The sequence below is a fragment of the Aristolochia californica genome, unplaced genomic scaffold (assembly GCF_029961685.1).
Source record: "Aristolochia californica isolate CCGP_79_NKW_82.1479 unplaced genomic scaffold, dmAriCali1.0.hap1 SCAF_4, whole genome shotgun sequence".
Lineage (NCBI taxonomy): Eukaryota > Viridiplantae > Streptophyta > Magnoliopsida > Piperales > Aristolochiaceae > Aristolochia > Aristolochia californica.
In genome coordinates, this window is record NW_027182103.1 from 43,994,263 (window position 1) to 44,013,492 (window position 19,230).

The following is a 19,230-nucleotide window of genomic DNA, read 5'->3' on the forward strand; positions in this document are numbered from 1 at the left end:
CAGCAGCTTATATAAAAGAGATGAGCAACCCCCCACCCTACACACACACCCAAGCTTCTTTCTTTATGTACTATTTCCCCTTGTAAAAGTTTATAAATCTTTTGAAAAAAAATCATAGTATCCGCAGACATGTGTGTCTAACAAAGCTCCTTTAATCATTTCTCTTGATATTTTGCTTCCATGGGATGTCAAGCAAGTGTTCTGGTATGAGGTCTTAAGCCATTTGTACTGGTATTTAACTTCTGAAGACAAATCCATTTGAGCAAATTTCATCTGAAAGCAGAAGAGAAGAAGAGGGGGTCATGTTTGATTTTTACTCAAGCTATTACTCAAGCTAGCAAGGGTCACAAGGTTGGTTAAGGGAGATCAGCAAAGAGTTGCTTTTATGATGCACATTCTGAAGCCTTCAACAGGTTTGCTTGAAACTGCTCAATTGTCACAATGTAAAAAGATTAGGGTCTGTTCTGGGGAAAAAACACATAACTAGTGCTCTGGAGGGGCTGCATGTCAGTGTTTTCCTTTTATGGTAATCCTCATTCCTAACTCCTTTCTTTGATTTTCCCTTGCTTAAATATGAACTGGGTTACTATACATTTATACATACAAAAAGTAACAAAATAAATGAACGAAAACCCTTCAAAATAAGAGACATGACTCAAATCTACAACAAAATGTATCTCGTGTTAGCCCTAGTTACTGCAGTATATTCATCCTTTCTGAGGTAGAAAAACCTTCCACTTGGTAGTGTAGACATGCTTGGTCACTTTGAGTTATTGAAAACGTATGTCTAGAAATTCTCTTTGTGAAACTGGAAGCGAGTGTTGGTATTGTGACTGAACTCTTGACAAAGGCGTCGTAATTGTTGAGTTAGAGTGGCACTTCCACAGTAGAAGACTCCTGCAACCATGATTACCAGAGATTCTCACTTCTATATTTTGGGAAGATCCATCCCAGGAAGAGAAAGATACAAAGAGGAGGAATGGAGGTACCTATCCTGGAAGATTCATGTGTTTTAGCAAGGTCACTGAAAACTTTCCGCCAGTTTGGCCGGGCAAAATGTGTTCGTATCTGCAGTTTCAACAACAAATTTAGAGAACATTGTTCATTTAGAGACAAAAACAAAAACAAAAACAAAAAACAAAATTCTATGCCAGCAGAAGGAAATGGTACCCTGCTTCCCGAGACTATGTCAACTCCATTTTTTGCATGTTGAAGTGACTGCACCATGGCTATCAGAGCTGATCGAGCGTCCCCTTCCTCATAGACGCTAGTTAAATAGTTGTGCATTTCTATGATGTGCTACAATAATTCAACAGTTTCATTTCATTCCTTAGTGCAGAGTCATTAGTCATTAATGGAGAAGTAGAGACAGAAAAGAAAGGCCGAGTTCCTATTCCTACATACATTATGGTCACTCTCTGCAACATCATTCATAACACCCTTGAACCATTCGAAAGAACCTTGTTCCCTTGTGACCCAGTAGAAGTAGGCTCTTCCAGGTCCCCTTCCTCTAATTTTGTTCACCTCGCCGCCATTTTTAACGCCTGGGGATTCCTACATCACATCATTGAACACCTTTAGTTGCTGCTTATTGACCTCTCATAGATACACTGTTTGCTACTTACAGTGTTAAGTTCGTTAGACTTCATATGGTTGAGCAGATCCGCCAGTATGCTTATAAATGGAGTTGCTCCAATTCCAAGCCCAATCAGTAATAGAATGTCGTACTTTTTGTAGTTTTGAGCTGGGGCTCCAAAGGGCCCGTCGATGAAGAGCTTGGGGAATCTGCACATGCAAAAAGACTGGATATTTGAGATGAAATCGAACCTCGATAAGTTGAAAATAATCCCACTCCACCAGTTACCTTGTCTCAGAAACATCTGCATCTGCTACTACTGTTGTTTCTAATCTCCCTAGAGTAGCCTTCTTAGCAGCAATTGGAGTTTCAAGAATCTGTCACAGAAACAAGATCATTACTTACAACAGTTGTGACAATTAAAAAGAAAAGAAGAAATCTGAAGGGAGAGGAGAGGAAGAGAGAATTTTGTAGAATTAAGATCAACAAGGTGATCTTCACCGAGAACTGAACCTTTTCAAATAGTTTTCTGAGCTCTGTTGTCCAGTCTCCCAAAGTTCGTATATGTACGCTCAAGTGGCTGTCTCCAGGCGCAGAGGTGATCGAGAATGGATGCCTGTAATCATCGGTCAAACACCATTCTGAGAACTTACGCTTAGAAAGAGCTGTATCATTTACCAAACAGCTCTTCTACTGAAGAAAATAATAAAAAAAGTCACCATTCAAAAGGAGAGATATCCGGACACTTTACGAACAAGTACATTCCACTCCGGTACTTAAATCCAGGAGGTTTGCTCATATGTAACGAAAGAACGTTTCCAGGATAAATTGCAGCCTGGTGATATATGAAGAGCCACCATTTAATCCCAAATCAGCCATAAACATGTTTCAAAAGGCAAAAAATTTGTGTCTTCAGAAACAAACATACCTTAATGATGGTTATGGGGCGGAGTTTCTCCCGAAATTTTCTTAGAAGTCTTTCAAAAGTGTAGAAGACGACTGGTATTATTATATACATCCACGTCTGTTGAAGCACAGCAGACCATCAGAAAGGATAACAGAGGTTGAAGAAGAAAAGAGCAGTATAGTACGAGACTTACCGTCTTCTTGAACCACTCTGTAGTGAGGAAGATTTCGAAACTGTGAACAAGCAGGATGATGTAGACAATTGCCAGAAGGTGATGAGAATACCAGAAGGCATTAAAGCCCGCTAGCCGACTAATAGAACCAGGCAGCTTGATTACATTTCTGCGGAAGGAATGTGTTGCTAATGTGAATGAAAATGTCATCAGGATGACTATTAGAAATCCTGTGACACCTGCGGTACTGGCTGAGAGTGTCCCATATGTGGGCTGCTTGTAACCAAAATTGGGTCCCAATGTCCGCATGAATAAGTCGCTCGGGCATGAAGCCATCCTCGGGAAATCACACAGGAGATGAACTAGAGTATGAACAATGGCTCCGACTGTAATTCCAAATGCGAGGACCTGCAATTCGAAATGAGAAACAGAAACATTGAGAAGAAGGGGGGAAACTGGAGACGGCAATTACATGAGAGCTGTACTGAAAGAGCAGACCTTGTGGAAATTAATATTGTCGTCGAAAGGGATGATGGAACTGAGAAAGGACGAACGTAGCCAAGTAATGGTGTTTCTGCAGACGGGTAGGAGGATCAGAGCCATGTTCAGTTTTGTTGTTTCTGCTGACCCTTTGGCAACGCACACGCAGTAACCCATGACTCTAAATGCTTCTTTATGCCGGAACTGGTGGAATTTCCATCCAAAAAGAAGCAAGTTTCCTGTCAACCAGAGTAAAATTATCCATATCCGCTTCCAATTGTCTTGCATAGCTTCGAAGGCGCGGCTCAGGAAACGGTTTAATGGGTTTCTGTATCTGCTTGGAATCATCGTCTTTGCGAGTGTGTGGCTACGCTTGTTCTGTGTTTCACTGGATTGCGAGCTAACAATTCCTGTGAGTAAGGTCTCAAGCTGCCATAACTGAGCGGCCAAAAAAGGGGAAAATTTACAGGGTTTGTATCTGAGAGCTTGTATTTCCTCTTCAAAATCAGAAAAAGAAAAAAATGGTAAATGTGTTTAATACCTCTATATAACCTTTATTATCTGGGTCGAGTTCCTCCATTATTAGAGCTGCGTAGGTGCTCGCATGTCCCTTGAGTTTAGCTAGCTTGTTTGCAGAGGCGCTCAACTCAATAACCTTGAGAGTTGTGAGCCAACCATTCCTATTTAGTTACAAAGCAAAAAAGAAAGGAAGAGTATGGTCAGAAGTTGATCGATACCCACCTCTTTCACCTCCTTCTCGGAAAGCTTCCCGTCGCCATTCTTGTCGCACCTGTTAGAAAATCGAAGAAAGGGTCTGCATGAGCCGTATCTCCGTATTGCTGCTCCTAGGCAATACTTCATTATATATTTGCTTACATGTCGAAGAATATCTGAAGCCGAGAATCGAAATTTTGATCCTCCAGCCTCTCCCAGAATTCCTTTAATTCGTCTTTCGTAATGGCTGTGGTTCGCAGCTTCCGACGCCGAGATAAGGCATCATAGAGCTCCCCGGCGAACTCGCTCGATTCAGCCATGCCTTGGACACGGTGATAAGTATACAAAGCATTGCTTTTATTAAAAAGGAACAAATAAAAGACATGGGATCGGACCCAATAGTTGAATTACGTAAAATAGAAGTGCTAGACATTATTCTCACCAATGCAGAGCCCAAACTTGTCTCTCGTAATCAGGCCATCAACGGCGAGCCGGTCAAATCGTTTCTGGACGTCATACCAGCCGTTTCCCGTCGTCTTCTGGTCTAAGAAACGTAAGCTTTTGAGACCCCTCTCGGCGCTGGAACGGCTTCGGACCATCTTCTTCAAAGTAGGCCCCGACTTGAAGCGGATGCTGCTGAGGGCTCTAAGCAAGGACTTGGCTCCGGACCCAGACCCAGACCCATTTTCACCAGTACTGGTGTCTCCGGATATTCCGTCCGGGACGACGACGACGGCCTCATGGTCCCTTGTGAAAGGACCGAAGGAATCGTCCATCTTGGGTCTCACTTGATGCATCTTCTGCTATCTATTTCATGCAAAGGGTGGCAAGACGGAGGTGGTGGAAGCCAACGAATAGGAAAGAGGGAGCGAGAGGAAGAGAACGAGGAAGAAGGGGAGAGACTAATGGAGTTCGTTGGCCTTGACACATATTTGTAGGATTAATAAAACTGTCAACGACGCTCGGATTATCGCTTGATGGCACCACGTTGATGGCTTTTCTTTATATTTTTTCTTCCTAAAGCACCGAGGAGTTAAAGGCCCTCCACTACTTCAACTGAGTTTGATGTTGACCAAAGTGATCGGATTTTCTTTATAATCTTTTTACACGGAACATGAGGGTTTAAGGTCCTCCACTACTTCAAATTCTGGAATTTTGTGGTCATTAATAACTCTTTAATCAGTTTTGAGAAGGCACGAGTGTCTACTATGACAGCGGCTAGCTAATACAACCCAACAGACCGATCTATTAGGTGCGGAAAATTATCGCCTACAAGAGTGAACGGAACCACTCTGACACCCACTCTGCCTATTCTTGACCGTTTCTCACAGGATCCGAATGCAGGACGTGGCATGCCCAGCATTGATACCATGACAGCGGCTAGCTAATACAACCCAACAGACCGATCTATTAGGTGCGGAAAATTACCACCTACAAGAGTGGACGGAACCACTCTGACACCCACCCTGCCTATTCTTGACCGTTTCTCACAGGATCCGAATGCAGGACGTGGCATGCCCAGCATTGATACCATGACAACGGTTAGCCAATATCTACTAAGAGCCTTTGCCCTTCTAACATAATTTAATAATTAAATCATTGGTTAATTATACCTTTAAATTCGAAACTTCTTGGTGATCGTATTTAAGATCAGTTTATTGAAGAACACTCACTTGGAAATAAAGTATCTAAGAAATCTAATTTTAAATTTTAATTATATAAGAAAATAACGTCTTAGTGGTTACGGTTGAAACTAATTAAACTCAAATTCGACACCCTATTTGAAAATTACCACTCATATGTACACATTGATTCGAAACCCCCGTATATGTGATCAAAGTATGTATTAGGGAGAGATCAATTTTTAGGAAGGCCAATTCCAATGTCATTTACAATTAACTCTGTCCTATCTAATTTTTGTATTTTCCATTTTTTCGTCCACATGCATTGCACAATGTTAACAACTTTTGTAACACTAGGTTACTTCAACTAGGAAAACTATGCTAACTGATAGTACTCTTTTAAGTGCATTTATTACATATGATAAGTTACATGTTAGCTATAATTCTATGAATTATATTGTGATTAATGTGAATCATGAATGGAGAAAAGGTCACTTTGACACCAAACAGGCAGCAGCATGTGTTTTCTCTTTCGGTGCAAAAATAAAATAAATACACGTTTGACCATGGAAATAAGGTTACAAAAGATCTACTCCTCAAGTGAATTCGAGGAGTCGCACACATAAAACCCTGGTTAAGAGCTCAGGTCTAAGGCCCAAATCAAGCACCTTTTGGTGACACGGAACTACCAAGGACGCCTTTTGGTAATTTATTGTCCTGGACTAGTCGCGGTCGGTTCTCGCGAATCGCGATTTCTCTTTGTTCTGGGCGCGAGCTTGTCAGATTTCCTTCCCCACAATGGAACCCGAAACACAGCAGAAGATCGAAGAGACTGTCATCGACATTCTGAAAGACGCGGATATGCAAGAGATGACGGAATTCAAGGTGAGAAACTTGGCCTCCGATAAGCTCGGAATCGACCTTTCTGCTCCCCAGTACAAGCAGGTCGTCAGAGGGGTTGTCGAATCGTTTATTTCCAAGAAGCAAGAAGAAGTAAAAGCAGCAGAAGAAGCAGAAGAAGCAGAAGATGTGGATGAGGGCGAAGTTAGGAAACACGGAGCTGTGGATAAAGAGTACGATGACGACGGTGATCTCATCATTTGTAGGGTGAGCACTTGCATCATTTTAAGATGAAAACTTAGGTTTCGCTTTTCGTATATCAATTAGAGGAGAAATTGTGTGCCTATTTTAATCTTTTATGTTATTCGTCTTTATATACTCTTTGTTCCTATTTCAAGTGGATTTGACGGGAACGAAAAACGATAATTCGCAAACTTAAGCTTTTCTAATATCAGAAGCCGAATAGGCACTAAGCTTCTGCTGTATAAGGCGAGACTGGAGACAATAATTTGAGCAAGTTCCGTGAATCACTTCTGTTCCCTATCCATGTAGTTGAAAGAGAGAACCATAGCTGGTCATATTTTTCTGTAACTGAAATCCGGCAGTGACCTCGAAACGACATTTTGAGCAAAAATTGTTGACACTCACTCTTTTATGAGTTTTCTGATTCTGTCAAATGGTAATGCTTACTCCAAGGTCTTAGTTCTGAACCAACTTTTTACCTTTCTCATGGTGGCGGTTTGTTGCAGCTTTCCAATAAGAGGCGAATAACCATTCAAGACTTCAGAGGTAAGACTTTGGTTTCCATCAGGGAATACTATGAAAAGGATGGAAAGCAGTTCCCCTCTTCAAAAGGTAACAACATTTTTTTGTTCATCAATCTGCATAATTGAAAACTGGTACCATTATCTCTACTTGAAATGCAAATTGGATTTGACTGCATTAATTAAATCTAATCTACTATTAAATTCAGTTGTGTAGGAAGACTACATTTTGATACATGCATTCGGAATGTGCCTGATTAGTATATTTACTGAATGGTCCTGCATCATTGCTCCACTGTTTCTTTTTTTTTTTAGTTCTTGATTGGTGTGAGTTTTGTTTCTAAACTCCATTTTCTTAAAAAAAATCTTGGTTAAATTGGTATGAATCGGTGTTCTGTTGACATTCAAATGATATACAGAAGAACCGTCTATCAGAACATTGCAAAGCATACCTATTAAACTAATTAACTGCATGCTGCTACAATTTCCTAGTAGATTTTGCTGCATGAATTAAACCTGAGTTGTGACATTAAGTGAACAACTAATGCAATGAAAGAACTTGGGGGTGTCAATTGTTTCAGATCATTTGAGGCTATTTATTTATGTATTTGTTAAAATCTATTATAAGTTCTCTTACTGTCTTTTGAATGAAGTGAACAACTAATGCAGAAAGAACCTGGGAGTCGCAATTTTGTTTCAGCTGTTACTGTCTTTTGAATGCTGAGTTTTCTTACTATCTTTTGAATGTTAAGTTTCCTTATGTTCTGTTATTTTGTCTTCTTTAGTTCAAGTCAGGAGATGGTTGGTCTAATACGAAAAATCATTTTGTGCGAATCATGTGAAACGGCTATCTCAGCCGTTTGATCATTATCAACGGTTATCTCAGCTGTCCGTTTCACATGTTTCACACCAAATGGTTTTACATATTGGATCAGCCATGTAAGTCAGGAATCCTTAGTTTCTTATGTATTATCTAATCTTAACCTATATCAGTCTCTGTATGTTGTATTTTTTTCTCTATCTAAGATGAAGTTCTTCATAATCAGGGATAAGCCTAACAACTGAGCAATGGAGAGCCTTCAGCAAAGCTGTGCCTGCAATAGAGGAGGCGATCAAGAAGCTGGAGTGAAGGTAGTTGCAGTAGTAGGATCACAGAGCATATGCTCTTTTGCTCACCATAACCCCCTCTTATGAAAAAGAAAATGGGACTCTGATTACTCAAAAGATATAATGCCCACAAGAGAGCTTGTAAAAAATCCGCCCATAAGCAAAACTATTGTGTTTTCTCGATGGTAGAATGCTTGCTCTCTAGTGCCTCAATGCTGTTTTAATCTGAGGTAAAAGAAGGGTGGTCATGCTAGCCTCTATTCCAAGTATTACTACATAATTCTCAGTTTTAAAATCATTTTATTCTGTTATGAACACTATGTGGCGTTTTGAAGGCATGAAACAATGCAACAAGGGAAAACGCCAAACTGCTCCTCTAATTCTCAGAATGATTTCAGTCTTTCCAGTCAGAAAGAAAATGCAAATAATTGATCGAAAGAATTGTGGTTGTCAACAACAAGCCCATAAAACCGAATCTTCTTCGCACAACTCTGGATTGGCTTAGGCTTGGCATATCCCTTCAGAATTCATTTCGAATATCCTCCCTCATCGCAGTATGACCTTGATTCTGCTCATCACAGCAAAAGCAAATATGGCGTCAGGATTAAACACAGTTAACTGTACATAATTTGCACATAATATGCAATGGAACTTGTCAAATGATGACCAAGAATGGAATGGTCAGCAGGTAAATGAAAAACAAAAATTCACATGTCACAGATAGAGGAAAAAGTTACCTGGGCCATGTACGGTGAGGTTGGGGAAGCCCTACTGATAAAATTCATGAACTCGTCCCTCTTAAATCCAAAGGTGCTTTTCACATGTTGCAATAATGCTTGCTCTCTTTGCATGTCTTCGGTAATTCTTTCTTTTCCCCATATCATAAGCCTCAACTGCTCCTCGGTTTCAATGATATCTGCAGGTAGGCTGGACTTACCAGAACTAACTGGGAATCTCACTTCCAGATCTTTCCTGACATCAGATGCACCATATAATACTAAAGTGAAAAAGATGAACTCTTTTCCAATCAGAAAGCAGAACAATTCAATCCAAAAGTTGATGATAAATCCATATTCCTTGCTGAAATTCAACTGAAAAAAATTCACCAAGTTCATCCAATTCTAGACTAGATGATATAAGCCACAAGAAAAAGAGAAGAGCAAAAGAACCAATATAACTTCCGCCTACAAGAAAAAGAGAACAGCAAAAGAACCGATATAACTTCCACGTACCTAGTTCCAAGTGAAAAGACTCCAGGACCTTTAATTATTCCACCATCCAAGGAGACGGCACCCTCAGTTATACAAGGAAGGGCGACCTGCATTGCAGCTCTTGTTTTATATACTTGCAAGCGGGAAAAAATACTGTAGAACAAAGTCTCCCTGAGACCATGACCCTCAGCAGTGACGTAAGAAAAGTGGACATTGTCCACATGAATCATATTCACGGCAAACCCTAGAAACCCACGAGGAGACTCTCCATTTGGTAATCTTGGATTCAGCAACGCCAACTTCCTTTGAGGGTCATCCACTAAAAACTGACCCAGATAAGGCCTGTGAGAAAACCATGTTTAGAATTAGCCAAACCACATTTATTATTAGCATGGTAGCATGTAGATAACAAGCTTACTTGGAGACTAAATTGACATATTTGGAGTTGCCCTCTTCAGGCAGCCTCTTAGAAACATAGACAAAGATGAGACAATAGTGGTTTCCCCGACCAAAGGTATTTGTGCTTTATATGTCCATGCCTCTCTATCCTTCATCAATAAGCCACATCTGGGACTACTGATAAATACCCTGACTATATATTTTTTTTCGAAATTGAACCAAGCTATATTATGTTTCAAGACAACAATATATGCACCATTGGGTACCAAGAAATCAGAATAGATTGCAAATAACAAACCAAGGCAAGAGATGTAATTGATTTTCCACTTTACTAAAAAATAAAACCTTAGTTTTGCCTGTGCTATTAAAGAGGAAAAATACTAGCCTCAAGTCTTCAAGACAAATGACAAGGTATCTGCCATCCAACTGCTTTCCAATGGAAACTGAAAGCCCATGAAGACCAGAAATCCTATCAATTTGACCTTCTTTGTCATATATTTCAAGAGCTTTGACAGCCTCATGAGTCTTGCAAACAACAGCCATCATAATCTCCAGTCCTAGATATTCTGAGAAAACCCTGTTTACATAAATAGATGGTTAAGTGTAAATAGAAGATAAAGCTTTGAAGTTCAAAGTAAAATCATAAATAGAGGTGGCAAATTAAATAAGAAAAAATCACCAGCTAAGATTATCATCAGATACTTTGCCAAGCATAGCTACAATACCAAGCACATTTTTCATTAAAGGCATCTGTGATGCTTGAGGGCCATATCGTACTTTCAGTTGACACACTATACTAGCAACTGTTTTCTGTTTTAGTATCTGTTCAGTGGTTTGCTGCTCACTCCGTGCATCATCAAGATTCTTACTGATGACTTCAGGTGCATTTGGTGAATGATACTTTCCAAGTCTAACTGTGTGAAGTCAGTTAGTTGAGAATGATACTTTCCAAGTCAAACTGTGTGAACTAATGTTAGTTGAAAAAAAAAAAAAAGATGTATGAAGGTCTTCAATTTTATACATTATCTGTGACCCTCTCGATACCAAGGAGCCCAAGGATCATTGCCTAGAGTCACCTAGGTGTTCTGTTTTCTAACTATCAATTGTTTGCATAAAGATACATAATATTGCATTCATCACTGACTGGATCTTACCTACATAAAATATAAAATTGCACATTCAGCATCTACAGACTAAGCAGCTACCTTTCCTTCATCTTGCTAGTAGGAGATTAAATAACGTGAAATTGACCTTGCATATCAAGAATGGATTCATCTAAGTTGTTTGTCTGAGTCTTCAGAATTCTCCAGTTGTCCTCGTGATGTTTGATCTTCAAGCCCAGTTTTTGCAGATCCTCCTGAAGTTTCTGCAGATGGATAAATCTTAAGATAGATTCCAACGACTTGCAGTAAAAAAGGCCTTTAATGATTCTCAAACAATGCAAGTAAGTGAAATGTGAGTGCATAAACTTAACACGCAACTACGCATGGCAATCTACATTTAACAAAAAAAAAAAAAAGGAAAGCAAGAAAAAAGATATAAAAGACCTGAATGCAGTCTACCTGAGATTGGCCTATGAGTGATTCAACCTGCTGAATCGTGTCATCTCGCATGTCACCTCTTGGCACCAAAGAAAGGTCATCTTGGTAAGTGTGATTTGATATGGATGGCTCTGGCGAGGACAGTTTCTTTATATTAGAAAGTGGTGGAATCCGAACCTGAAGAATAAACACAGTCAGTGCATGGGTATTTTGCATCTCACCTACCCTTACGATTGAGTTTCCTGACACTCTGCTAAAAGTTAGGCATGATTATCAATGAATTTTTCTGATAGAAGTTAGAAGTGGGAGACTTTCTACACTATAGAAAATTAACATTACTTCACCTCCAAAACTTGAAATAAAGTGCAAACAAGCACATCGAATGCTACATATCCATGCTAAAGAACAGAAAGTTCATACTATTTGAGTCATTTGTTTGGACAATAGATTCAAGTAGCATTATTTTATTTTTCAAATAAGAATATTACAGCTGACTGCGTGTAAACTTTTGGATGAAGTATTAAATGGCCAGGAAGGCTACGCTATGCACATCCCATGCACTGAAAATATGGAGCACAGTATCAGAGTCCTAAGAATGCTTAGTAAATAAATGACATTCACGCAGATTCTATCATTTAATTGCAAAATAGTCATCTAAGCAGTGGGCCATCGAGTGCAGCTTAACACATAATCTTTTAGCTGAAGCTTTTGGTTAGCCACTCCACGGAAATTCCAGCCAGCATATTAATGGGTAAATCACAAGAAAACAGAGACAATTTCCCTTCCCAAAACCAAAAGCTAACGAAACTTAAAACAGAGTTGGGAGTACAAGATATCAGCAACTCGGCAGACAATTCACAAACAAGTTTTCTCTTCATCTAAAACACAAACAGTAGAAGTGGAATAAATGGTCGTGCCAAAACCACAAGATTGAAGACTGCCGTCTCCATCTTTCGCGATCACGCAAGCCTGCAACTTTCCATTGCCATTTTACCAATCGCTAATAGAGGAAGCAAACGCTGCACATGCATACCCGGGAATATTCTTTTCCTCGAGTATAAAATGATTTTCATGAGCAACAGAATATACAGAGGACAGACCTGATTAGGGCTGAACATAGTGGACAATGAATAACCGGTCTCTGGAGCGAAATGCTGAATATGCCAGTAACTGAAACGTCACTTCCACTTTCCAATGTAGTCATGCCAATTACCAGGAACTTTCGGTCTTTCCTTCCAATTAGAACCGGGAAATGCTCTCCACCATGGTAACTCTGCTCCGTTCCCGTCACCAGAAGCGGAGCACGAAGACACACATGATCGTAGACACTAGACGATGGTTAGTCCGACGTTGAGCTGACCCACCATGGTTTGTTCATGCGAACGTGTCACAGCCAAGGCAATGAAGCGGCTTGCCTCGTTCAGAGCCCAAAATGCTACCGTGGGCCAACATTTTTCATATTTCATTTTAGGGTAAATATAAATATAACTCGACAGTTTAGTTTTTATTTAACGACACTAATTTCAAATTCGATTACAACATGGCAAAAAAAAAAACCGCGCTAATAATGTAATTGTCAGTATGGCATCTCAACGGCTCTTGCCCTTCTAAATATTGTCCATTCCTTATCTGTTGCTTCTTATTATAAGCTACAGCTTAGAATTCTTCTGTAGTTATCGCTTTTTGATCGGAAGAAGCACAGATGAGATTCTCGCATTCAATGAATGAACCTCTGACGGACGACTGCGAATCTAGACAGCGGGCCTGTCGCTCCCACATGGAGGCCTCTTCAAATTTTCGAAAAACAGGAGGGAGTTTTTCACATCCCATCAGCTCCTTGTCTTCTTCTTCTTCTTCCCCAATCGCAAATAGTGTTTTTTTTTTCTGGGCTCCTTCCCCTTTTAAAATCGAACGCAGAGGATGCCTCTTTCTTGCAGGTATCCGAAACAATGGGCAATTGCATGGCTGCCGAAACCGGTCCCGACGTGGTACGGATCATGACCGATTCCGGCGGAATAATGGAGTTAGAAAGCTCCGTCGACGTCCGCACCTTCGTCACTGACTTTCCCGGGTATGGAATATTCCGGCAGGGCAACGTTTGTTCCCCGCTACTTCCCCATGAGAGGCTTCTAAGCGGCCACTTATACTATCTTCTCCCCGTGTCCGAAGAAAAAACGACAGCAGTTCTGAAGAAGGAGAGAGTCGCTGAGCCGGCGGCGAAGCAGGTCCAGGTGACCCCCGTGCGACTATCAACTACAGAATCGCCGGATCTCCGGTCGATGGAGGTTCTGCCCTCACCGGGGAAGGGCGTGTGGAAGGTGAAGATGGTGATAAGCCGGAACGAGTTGGCGGATATTTTGTCGGAGCAGGTGAACACCGAGGCGCTGATCGAGAAAATGAGGCTGGCGGCGACCATGTCGGAGGCGCAAACTAAGCGGGCCGGGGCAACATGGGCTGCAAGTCGGAGGACCAGCACCTATGACTCATGCAAGATGCCGGCCCAACTGAAGTAACGACTGGTCCCAGCAAGTAAGAAATGCTTAAACTAACTCTCAATGGATCATTTTGTAAAATGGTTCGTCTTATGTACAACTTAGTGTGGCAGTAAGCATATCAGTGATATTTGTCGAGTTTCAGCGTGCGAACAGAGAGGCGTGGGCCTGAAATCATTCTGGGCCCACTTCCTCTCTTCTTTTTTCCATAATTTTTATCGGAATTACAGTTTGATAAATTCTATATCTTGATATTACCAGGGTATTAATTATAATTAAAAAACAATTATTTCTTTTACTTTGTTAATGAGGGGCTTGCTTCATGGGACGGATCTCCTCAAGAAGTTCAAATTATTGGGATGGGATTGAACCCGACTCGACCCCCGGACTAAGCCCTCTGCTCACCGTTCGTCTCATCCACCGCAGTTGCAGTGAAAAAAGCTTGATCCACGTTGTCCTTGTGTCTGGACCGGTCCATTCATATCCAGATTTTCAACGAAAAGCGAGCGGACAACCAAAAGCTGTCGGACGGTTCATAGAATCTCCCCACCGGCCGCTGTCCTCCGCCAAATCTTTCCGTTTAAGGCAACACTCTGATTAAGAGGACACAAAAAGACTGCCACTCGGGTTAAATCACGAAACATGTAATTTGAGTCTTGACAACGGTGCCCTTGAAATATTTTGGGCAGACTCTGGCAAACTAAAGGCTGGTTAAGGGAGATTTCCAGAAGGTCGAGTCGACTCCCCGACTTTTGACTCATCTAATTACAAACCAACTGAGCCAAAAATGCAGGCCCAGATTCTGACTAACTCGTTAGAGGCAAACTCATAAAAAAAAAAACCTAGTACTCACATTCAGAAAATTCACAAAAAGATTTTGTACTAAAAAGTCAGCAGTGAAGTTCTCGCGGAGACACTCGGCATCTCTGAGTCATGTCATTTGAGCGAAGATTCTGCTCTAAACCTACAAAATTATCTTTTTTTTCTAAAGCACGCTCATTCAGAAAAGTCACAAAGAAAACTCTCTGAAATCTTCGAACACAAACAGGGACACTTCAATTGGCATCTCTTGAGTCGTGTGATGGCCATTTCGATCGAGGCCAGAAGAGGGGTTTGTATTCAGTAATGAAGGAAACATACGCTGTGAGAGAGTTGAGAGAGAATCCCACCCAAACCCAGCCACATAGCTTTAGCTTTAGCGCCTACAAGGGTCTGCGACATGGTTTTATCTCATTATCATAAAATCCAACGAAGCTTCAAATAATTGCACACTAAAGTCCAAAACCACAAAATGGGATTGAGACCTCTTCAGATGGTTGGGACATATTCGATGAAAAGGCCAATCCTTCGACCGATGAGTAGTAGAAAAAGAAAGAAAAGACACTGATAAGAAAGAGGAAAAACAGAGGAGGAATTAACGTATCTCATAAAGAGAAGAGCAATGTTATCTATGAGTTAACATAAAGTTCACTCACTGGAATAAGTACGAAAACATCGCTCAAATCATCGCAGAACCTCTTCACTGCTAAACAAAGAATAACAGGCGCACCTGCAGACTGTCAGAAACAGTTTTTCTAAATTCCTATACCCTGCCAAGCTTAGGAATAATCGTGCTTCGTTTCACACCCACACTGGCAGGATATCCAATTGACATTAACCCAAAATATATATGTAATTTGCTATGCATGGTCCCGAAACAACAATGTGCAGTAAAGACTCTCTCCCCAGACAAACAATATTCGCTTTCTGGTACAGTTTAATATAGCATCAATCATAACAAGCTTGTCAAACGGAAAACGGTAAAGCTGATACGAGACACAGTTCCCTTAACACATTTACGTACTGTGCATCAGAAAATTCTCTCCGTGAGTGAGCCTCTGAAGAAAGCCTGAAATGAGAGTCATTAACAAAAAAAAAAACTCACTCAAAATTGGCACGTCAGTCCTGACCTTTCATAACTGCAATGGTTCTTAAGCTAGACACTGAGAATGCTATAGAAAGAAAGACAAGATCATGCAAATAGTCTTACAGAACAGTACAGCCTCTACACTAGCCAAAACCAACAATCAAAGTTCAAGAGTAACATAACTCAGAGATGAATTGTTAACTGTAAGACATCAAATAATATGAAAACAAAAATGTGGGTAACTTACAAATAAATAAATTAAGCTTGCACAGTTGACACTTAACTGAAACAAATATCCACTTATATAACAGCAAAGCTGCTTGTTCGTCGATCTACATAAGAAATTTGGCTTCTTCCTTGGCAACTTCATCCAATACCCATTCCACTAGAAAAACTGTCTATGAAAACAAAAGAAGCTAACAACTATAGGGCATTCGATTCCCGACCAAATGCCGCCATCAGCTTATCCTTTGTCAACTGCTCAGGGCCTTGAGATTTAACTATAAATGTGTGATAAATGGTATCAGTTCCTGCAGATACCGAAATCTTTGATTCCACCACATTGATCTGTGCCTCGTTGAATGCATGGATGACTTTTGAAACAGGATGACTATCAAGAGGACAACTCACCCGTACAATCACCTCATCATGTGCAGTTTGGATATCAATTTCTGGCTGCAAACGTTTCCGATTCTCAGCAGAATTAGCTTCTGAGGCTGCATCCCTGGATGCACTTCCATACTTCTCTCTCTCGGACTCCATTTCTTTCAGCTTCTTCTGCAGCTCAGTTATGTATGTGATTGCATCTCCAAGCAGAGAAGCCTTGTCCATCTTGGAGATGTTTGGGACAACAGCTCGTAGAGCATAGAACCGTTGGTTGAGCTTCTCACGCCTCTGACGTTCAGCTTCCACATGGTTTAAAGGTTCCTCTCTCCCATTGGCTGGCTTCCGTCCACGCTTTCTTGGCCTGCGTTCGTCAATTTGGCCTGGCCGCTCTTCCTTAGCTTCCACATCAGAAAGCTCTGATTCTGCTGTATTTGGACGAGGTGGGACAGGTCCTCTTGAAGTGGTCCCACCAAAATCAATTTGCCTTGGCTGCTGCTTCAGTTGATGGAACTGAGTTCCATTAGAATGGGGATATGCTCGGTGGGTTGCATCTGTTTCATTTCCACCAATCACTACCACGCCGTTATTAAATTTTTTATGGCTAGTGATATGAGGTTGTGAGGGATAAACAACCTCAGGCGATGTTGCTGGTTTAACATTGTGGATCTGGTTCCAACCTAATCCATGAAAACTCTTTCTGTTATGCAAGAAGGGCAGCATTCGGTTACCATTTGGGTAGACATCCCAAGACCTCTCTTCCACTTTGGTTACAACAAGCTTCTCCTGAGGCCTTGTTGGGTTGAGATCCTTCCCAAAAATCTTTGGGTACTCTTCCACTCGGTCACTGGAAAAACTAAAACTTGTGAGAGGAGCATGTTCATCTTTTTTCTCATTCACAGCAGGCACCGGTGTTATACCTTTAGAGAAGGCGGATCTAATCTGCTGCATCACTTCTAAATTCTCTGGAATGGATTTCAAGGACCCAAGTTCAACTACGCCCATATCAGTGGGAATCAACACTACAGTATGAATACCGGCAGACTTGGCTAAGAAAGATCTAAAACAGTAATCTGCTGTAGACTTCAAGACGTCAGATAGCCATAAATGTTTCCTAGAACCAAAAACCTTACCAGGCCCGCCTTCACCCCTTGGGAAGGAGAAGTACATGGATGCAAGAAAGAACATTTCTGTATCAGTGACCCTATCCAAGCCGAACGCGTAGTTCTCCTCATCTGACCCACCGAAGAACGAGTGAAGCTTTTGCAGGACTCTTTTTCTCATCTTCTGGGTAGTCTCATCTTCCAGACGGAAATTCATAAGTTGGGCGCCAGATTCTTCACCTTCCTTGGGTTCTCGGCAGTAACCATCTCCCCAGACAAGAACTAACTCACCAGATTTGGATCTTGAAATCTGCCAAAAGATCGCGTAATTCAAGCCTAAATTGGACGAGTTTGAGCCCTCCACGAGTTCAGATAGCTTGCTCTGGAGATTCAAATCACTCTCCACAGCAGTTAAAAGACCCTCGGAAGAAACAGTGCTCGTTGTCAGGTAATCGAAGGCGTTATGACCCAAAATGGCCGCAACCATGGCCTTGTCCTCGTCGTTCCAGTATCTACCTAATCCAAACTCCGTCTTCATCCCTCTCCTTCCGCAAAATAAAGAACTCCAAACCACAAGCTCCAAACCCCAACACTATCCAACTTTCATCTCCCGCTCCCACTGCCCCAACTAACAAGCTCCAAAAGTAAGAAAAACAACCCCCCAAAATCTTGAATAAATACGGCGTTTTACTCTTCCCAGCTTCCACCTCTCATCCAAACATAAAAAATCACCACGGGTTTCATCTTGTCAAAGAATTTACACCAAGATCTCCTCCCAAAATGAAAAAATAAAATAAAATAAATCACAAAGTACAAAGATAAGGAAATAAAACAGAGAGTAAGCTAATCCCCATTCCTCATGACAAAAGCCAGAATTACGAACCCAACAGCACCGACTCCATCAATTCGCGTATCCAAGTAGAAATCAAACAATAAAAACCTCCACCAAAGGGCAAATAGAATATCATACACACCTCCAGTCGGCCGAAGCTCGCCTCAGAAGCGGTGGTCGAAAATGGTCGAAACGGCCGATAAAAACAGGAAAAAAAAAATCGCTTCAGCGTTCTTCGATATTTCACGCACGAAGGATTTAAGAAAGCAGAGGGAGGGATCGAGCCCTAGAACAGTAAAACCAGGGAACGAGACTAAAGAAAAAAGCTGTGAGGGAGGCTCCGTGTCGGAGTTGCGGAGGAAGGAGATCTCTAAAATGAAAAACCGGAAAGGATGGGAACTAACTATGGTTAGATCGAGAGTTGGTTGGTTGGAGAGTCGGCATGGATTTTGTGCAGTTTTTCTCTCTCTCTCTTTCACTTTTTAAGATTGTTTTAGTACGCTTTTGATCGCCTCTCGCCTCTTCCGGAGAACCAGCTGCTTTAAAGTACAAAACTAGCATTAACAAATCACGACGTGTGATTTGCCAAGCCGGGCCGTTGGAGACCCGTCCAGCCGGGCCGCCGAGATCAGACGATAACAAATCATGACCAAAATGAGCTGTGTCTACCGAGTTAACTCAGATATCGTCTCAGCGGTTGAAGGATGAGACCCGTCCACCGGCGCGAAACGGTACAATTTTATAGTGGTATTTTTGTCTATTCAGTATAAAAATAAAGCCTGGCCCACACAGACATAAATGGGGTCTGGAAATATCTGAAATACAGAAACGGTTTTTGTATTTGGGTACTATGTTTTGATTGGATGTTAGCGGCCTGGGCCACCACTGAAGCTCCCTCTTATCAAATATGAATTTTATAAACAAGAAAGTAAATGCGCGAGATTGAGGTTTATTTACGTCA

At 41.3% G+C, this 19,230-nt stretch overlaps 5 protein-coding genes across 5 annotated transcripts; 2 read left to right on the top strand and 3 right to left on the bottom strand.

The window, feature by feature from the left end:
* Positions 1-538: 538 nt before the first annotated feature.
* On the bottom strand, positions 539-4,449 carry LOC137961965 (putative respiratory burst oxidase homolog protein H). Its single transcript, XM_068808628.1, has 15 exons — positions 4,292-4,449; positions 4,012-4,171; positions 3,877-3,925; positions 3,677-3,790; positions 3,154-3,573; positions 2,677-3,063; positions 2,505-2,600; positions 2,296-2,411; positions 2,090-2,192; positions 1,865-1,953; positions 1,626-1,785; positions 1,405-1,554; positions 1,171-1,299; positions 990-1,068; positions 539-897 (listed from the first exon to the last, which is right to left on the bottom strand). The coding sequence occupies exons 1-15, from the start codon at positions 4,446-4,448 to the stop codon at positions 788-790; spliced, it is 2,319 nt and encodes a 772-aa protein (XP_068664729.1). The 5' UTR covers position 4,449; the 3' UTR covers positions 539-787.
* Positions 4,450-6,127: 1,678 nt separating this feature from the next.
* LOC137962357 (RNA polymerase II transcriptional coactivator KELP-like) lies at positions 6,128-8,454 on the top strand. The gene is made up of 3 exons (XM_068809174.1): positions 6,128-6,578; positions 7,061-7,166; positions 8,122-8,454. Exons 1-3 carry the CDS (start codon positions 6,270-6,272, stop codon positions 8,202-8,204), a joined length of 498 nt encoding a protein of 165 aa, XP_068665275.1. The 5' UTR covers positions 6,128-6,269; the 3' UTR covers positions 8,205-8,454.
* Positions 8,455-8,665: 211 nt separating this feature from the next.
* LOC137963414 (protein DEFECTIVE IN MERISTEM SILENCING 3-like) lies at positions 8,666-12,758 on the bottom strand. Its single transcript, XM_068810538.1, has 9 exons — positions 12,434-12,758; positions 11,355-11,510; positions 11,044-11,158; positions 10,890-10,946; positions 10,472-10,706; positions 10,178-10,369; positions 9,415-9,735; positions 8,920-9,154; positions 8,666-8,750 (listed from the first exon to the last, which is right to left on the bottom strand). Exons 1-9 carry the CDS (start codon positions 12,449-12,451, stop codon positions 8,703-8,705), a joined length of 1,377 nt encoding a protein of 458 aa, XP_068666639.1. The 5' UTR covers positions 12,452-12,758; the 3' UTR covers positions 8,666-8,702.
* A 524-nt stretch (positions 12,759-13,282) lies between these two features.
* On the top strand, positions 13,283-13,846 carry LOC137963415 (uncharacterized). Its single transcript, XM_068810539.1, has one exon. The coding sequence runs from the start codon at positions 13,283-13,285 to the stop codon at positions 13,844-13,846; it is 564 nt and encodes a 187-aa protein (XP_068666640.1).
* A 2,169-nt stretch (positions 13,847-16,015) lies between these two features.
* On the bottom strand, positions 16,016-18,733 carry LOC137962763 (transcription factor MTB1). The gene is made up of 2 exons (XM_068809816.1): positions 18,412-18,733; positions 16,016-18,209 (listed from the first exon to the last, which is right to left on the bottom strand). Exon 2 carries the CDS (start codon positions 17,973-17,975, stop codon positions 16,155-16,157), a length of 1,821 nt encoding a protein of 606 aa, XP_068665917.1. The 5' UTR covers positions 17,976-18,209; positions 18,412-18,733; the 3' UTR covers positions 16,016-16,154.
* Between the last annotated feature and the right edge of the window lie 497 nt (positions 18,734-19,230).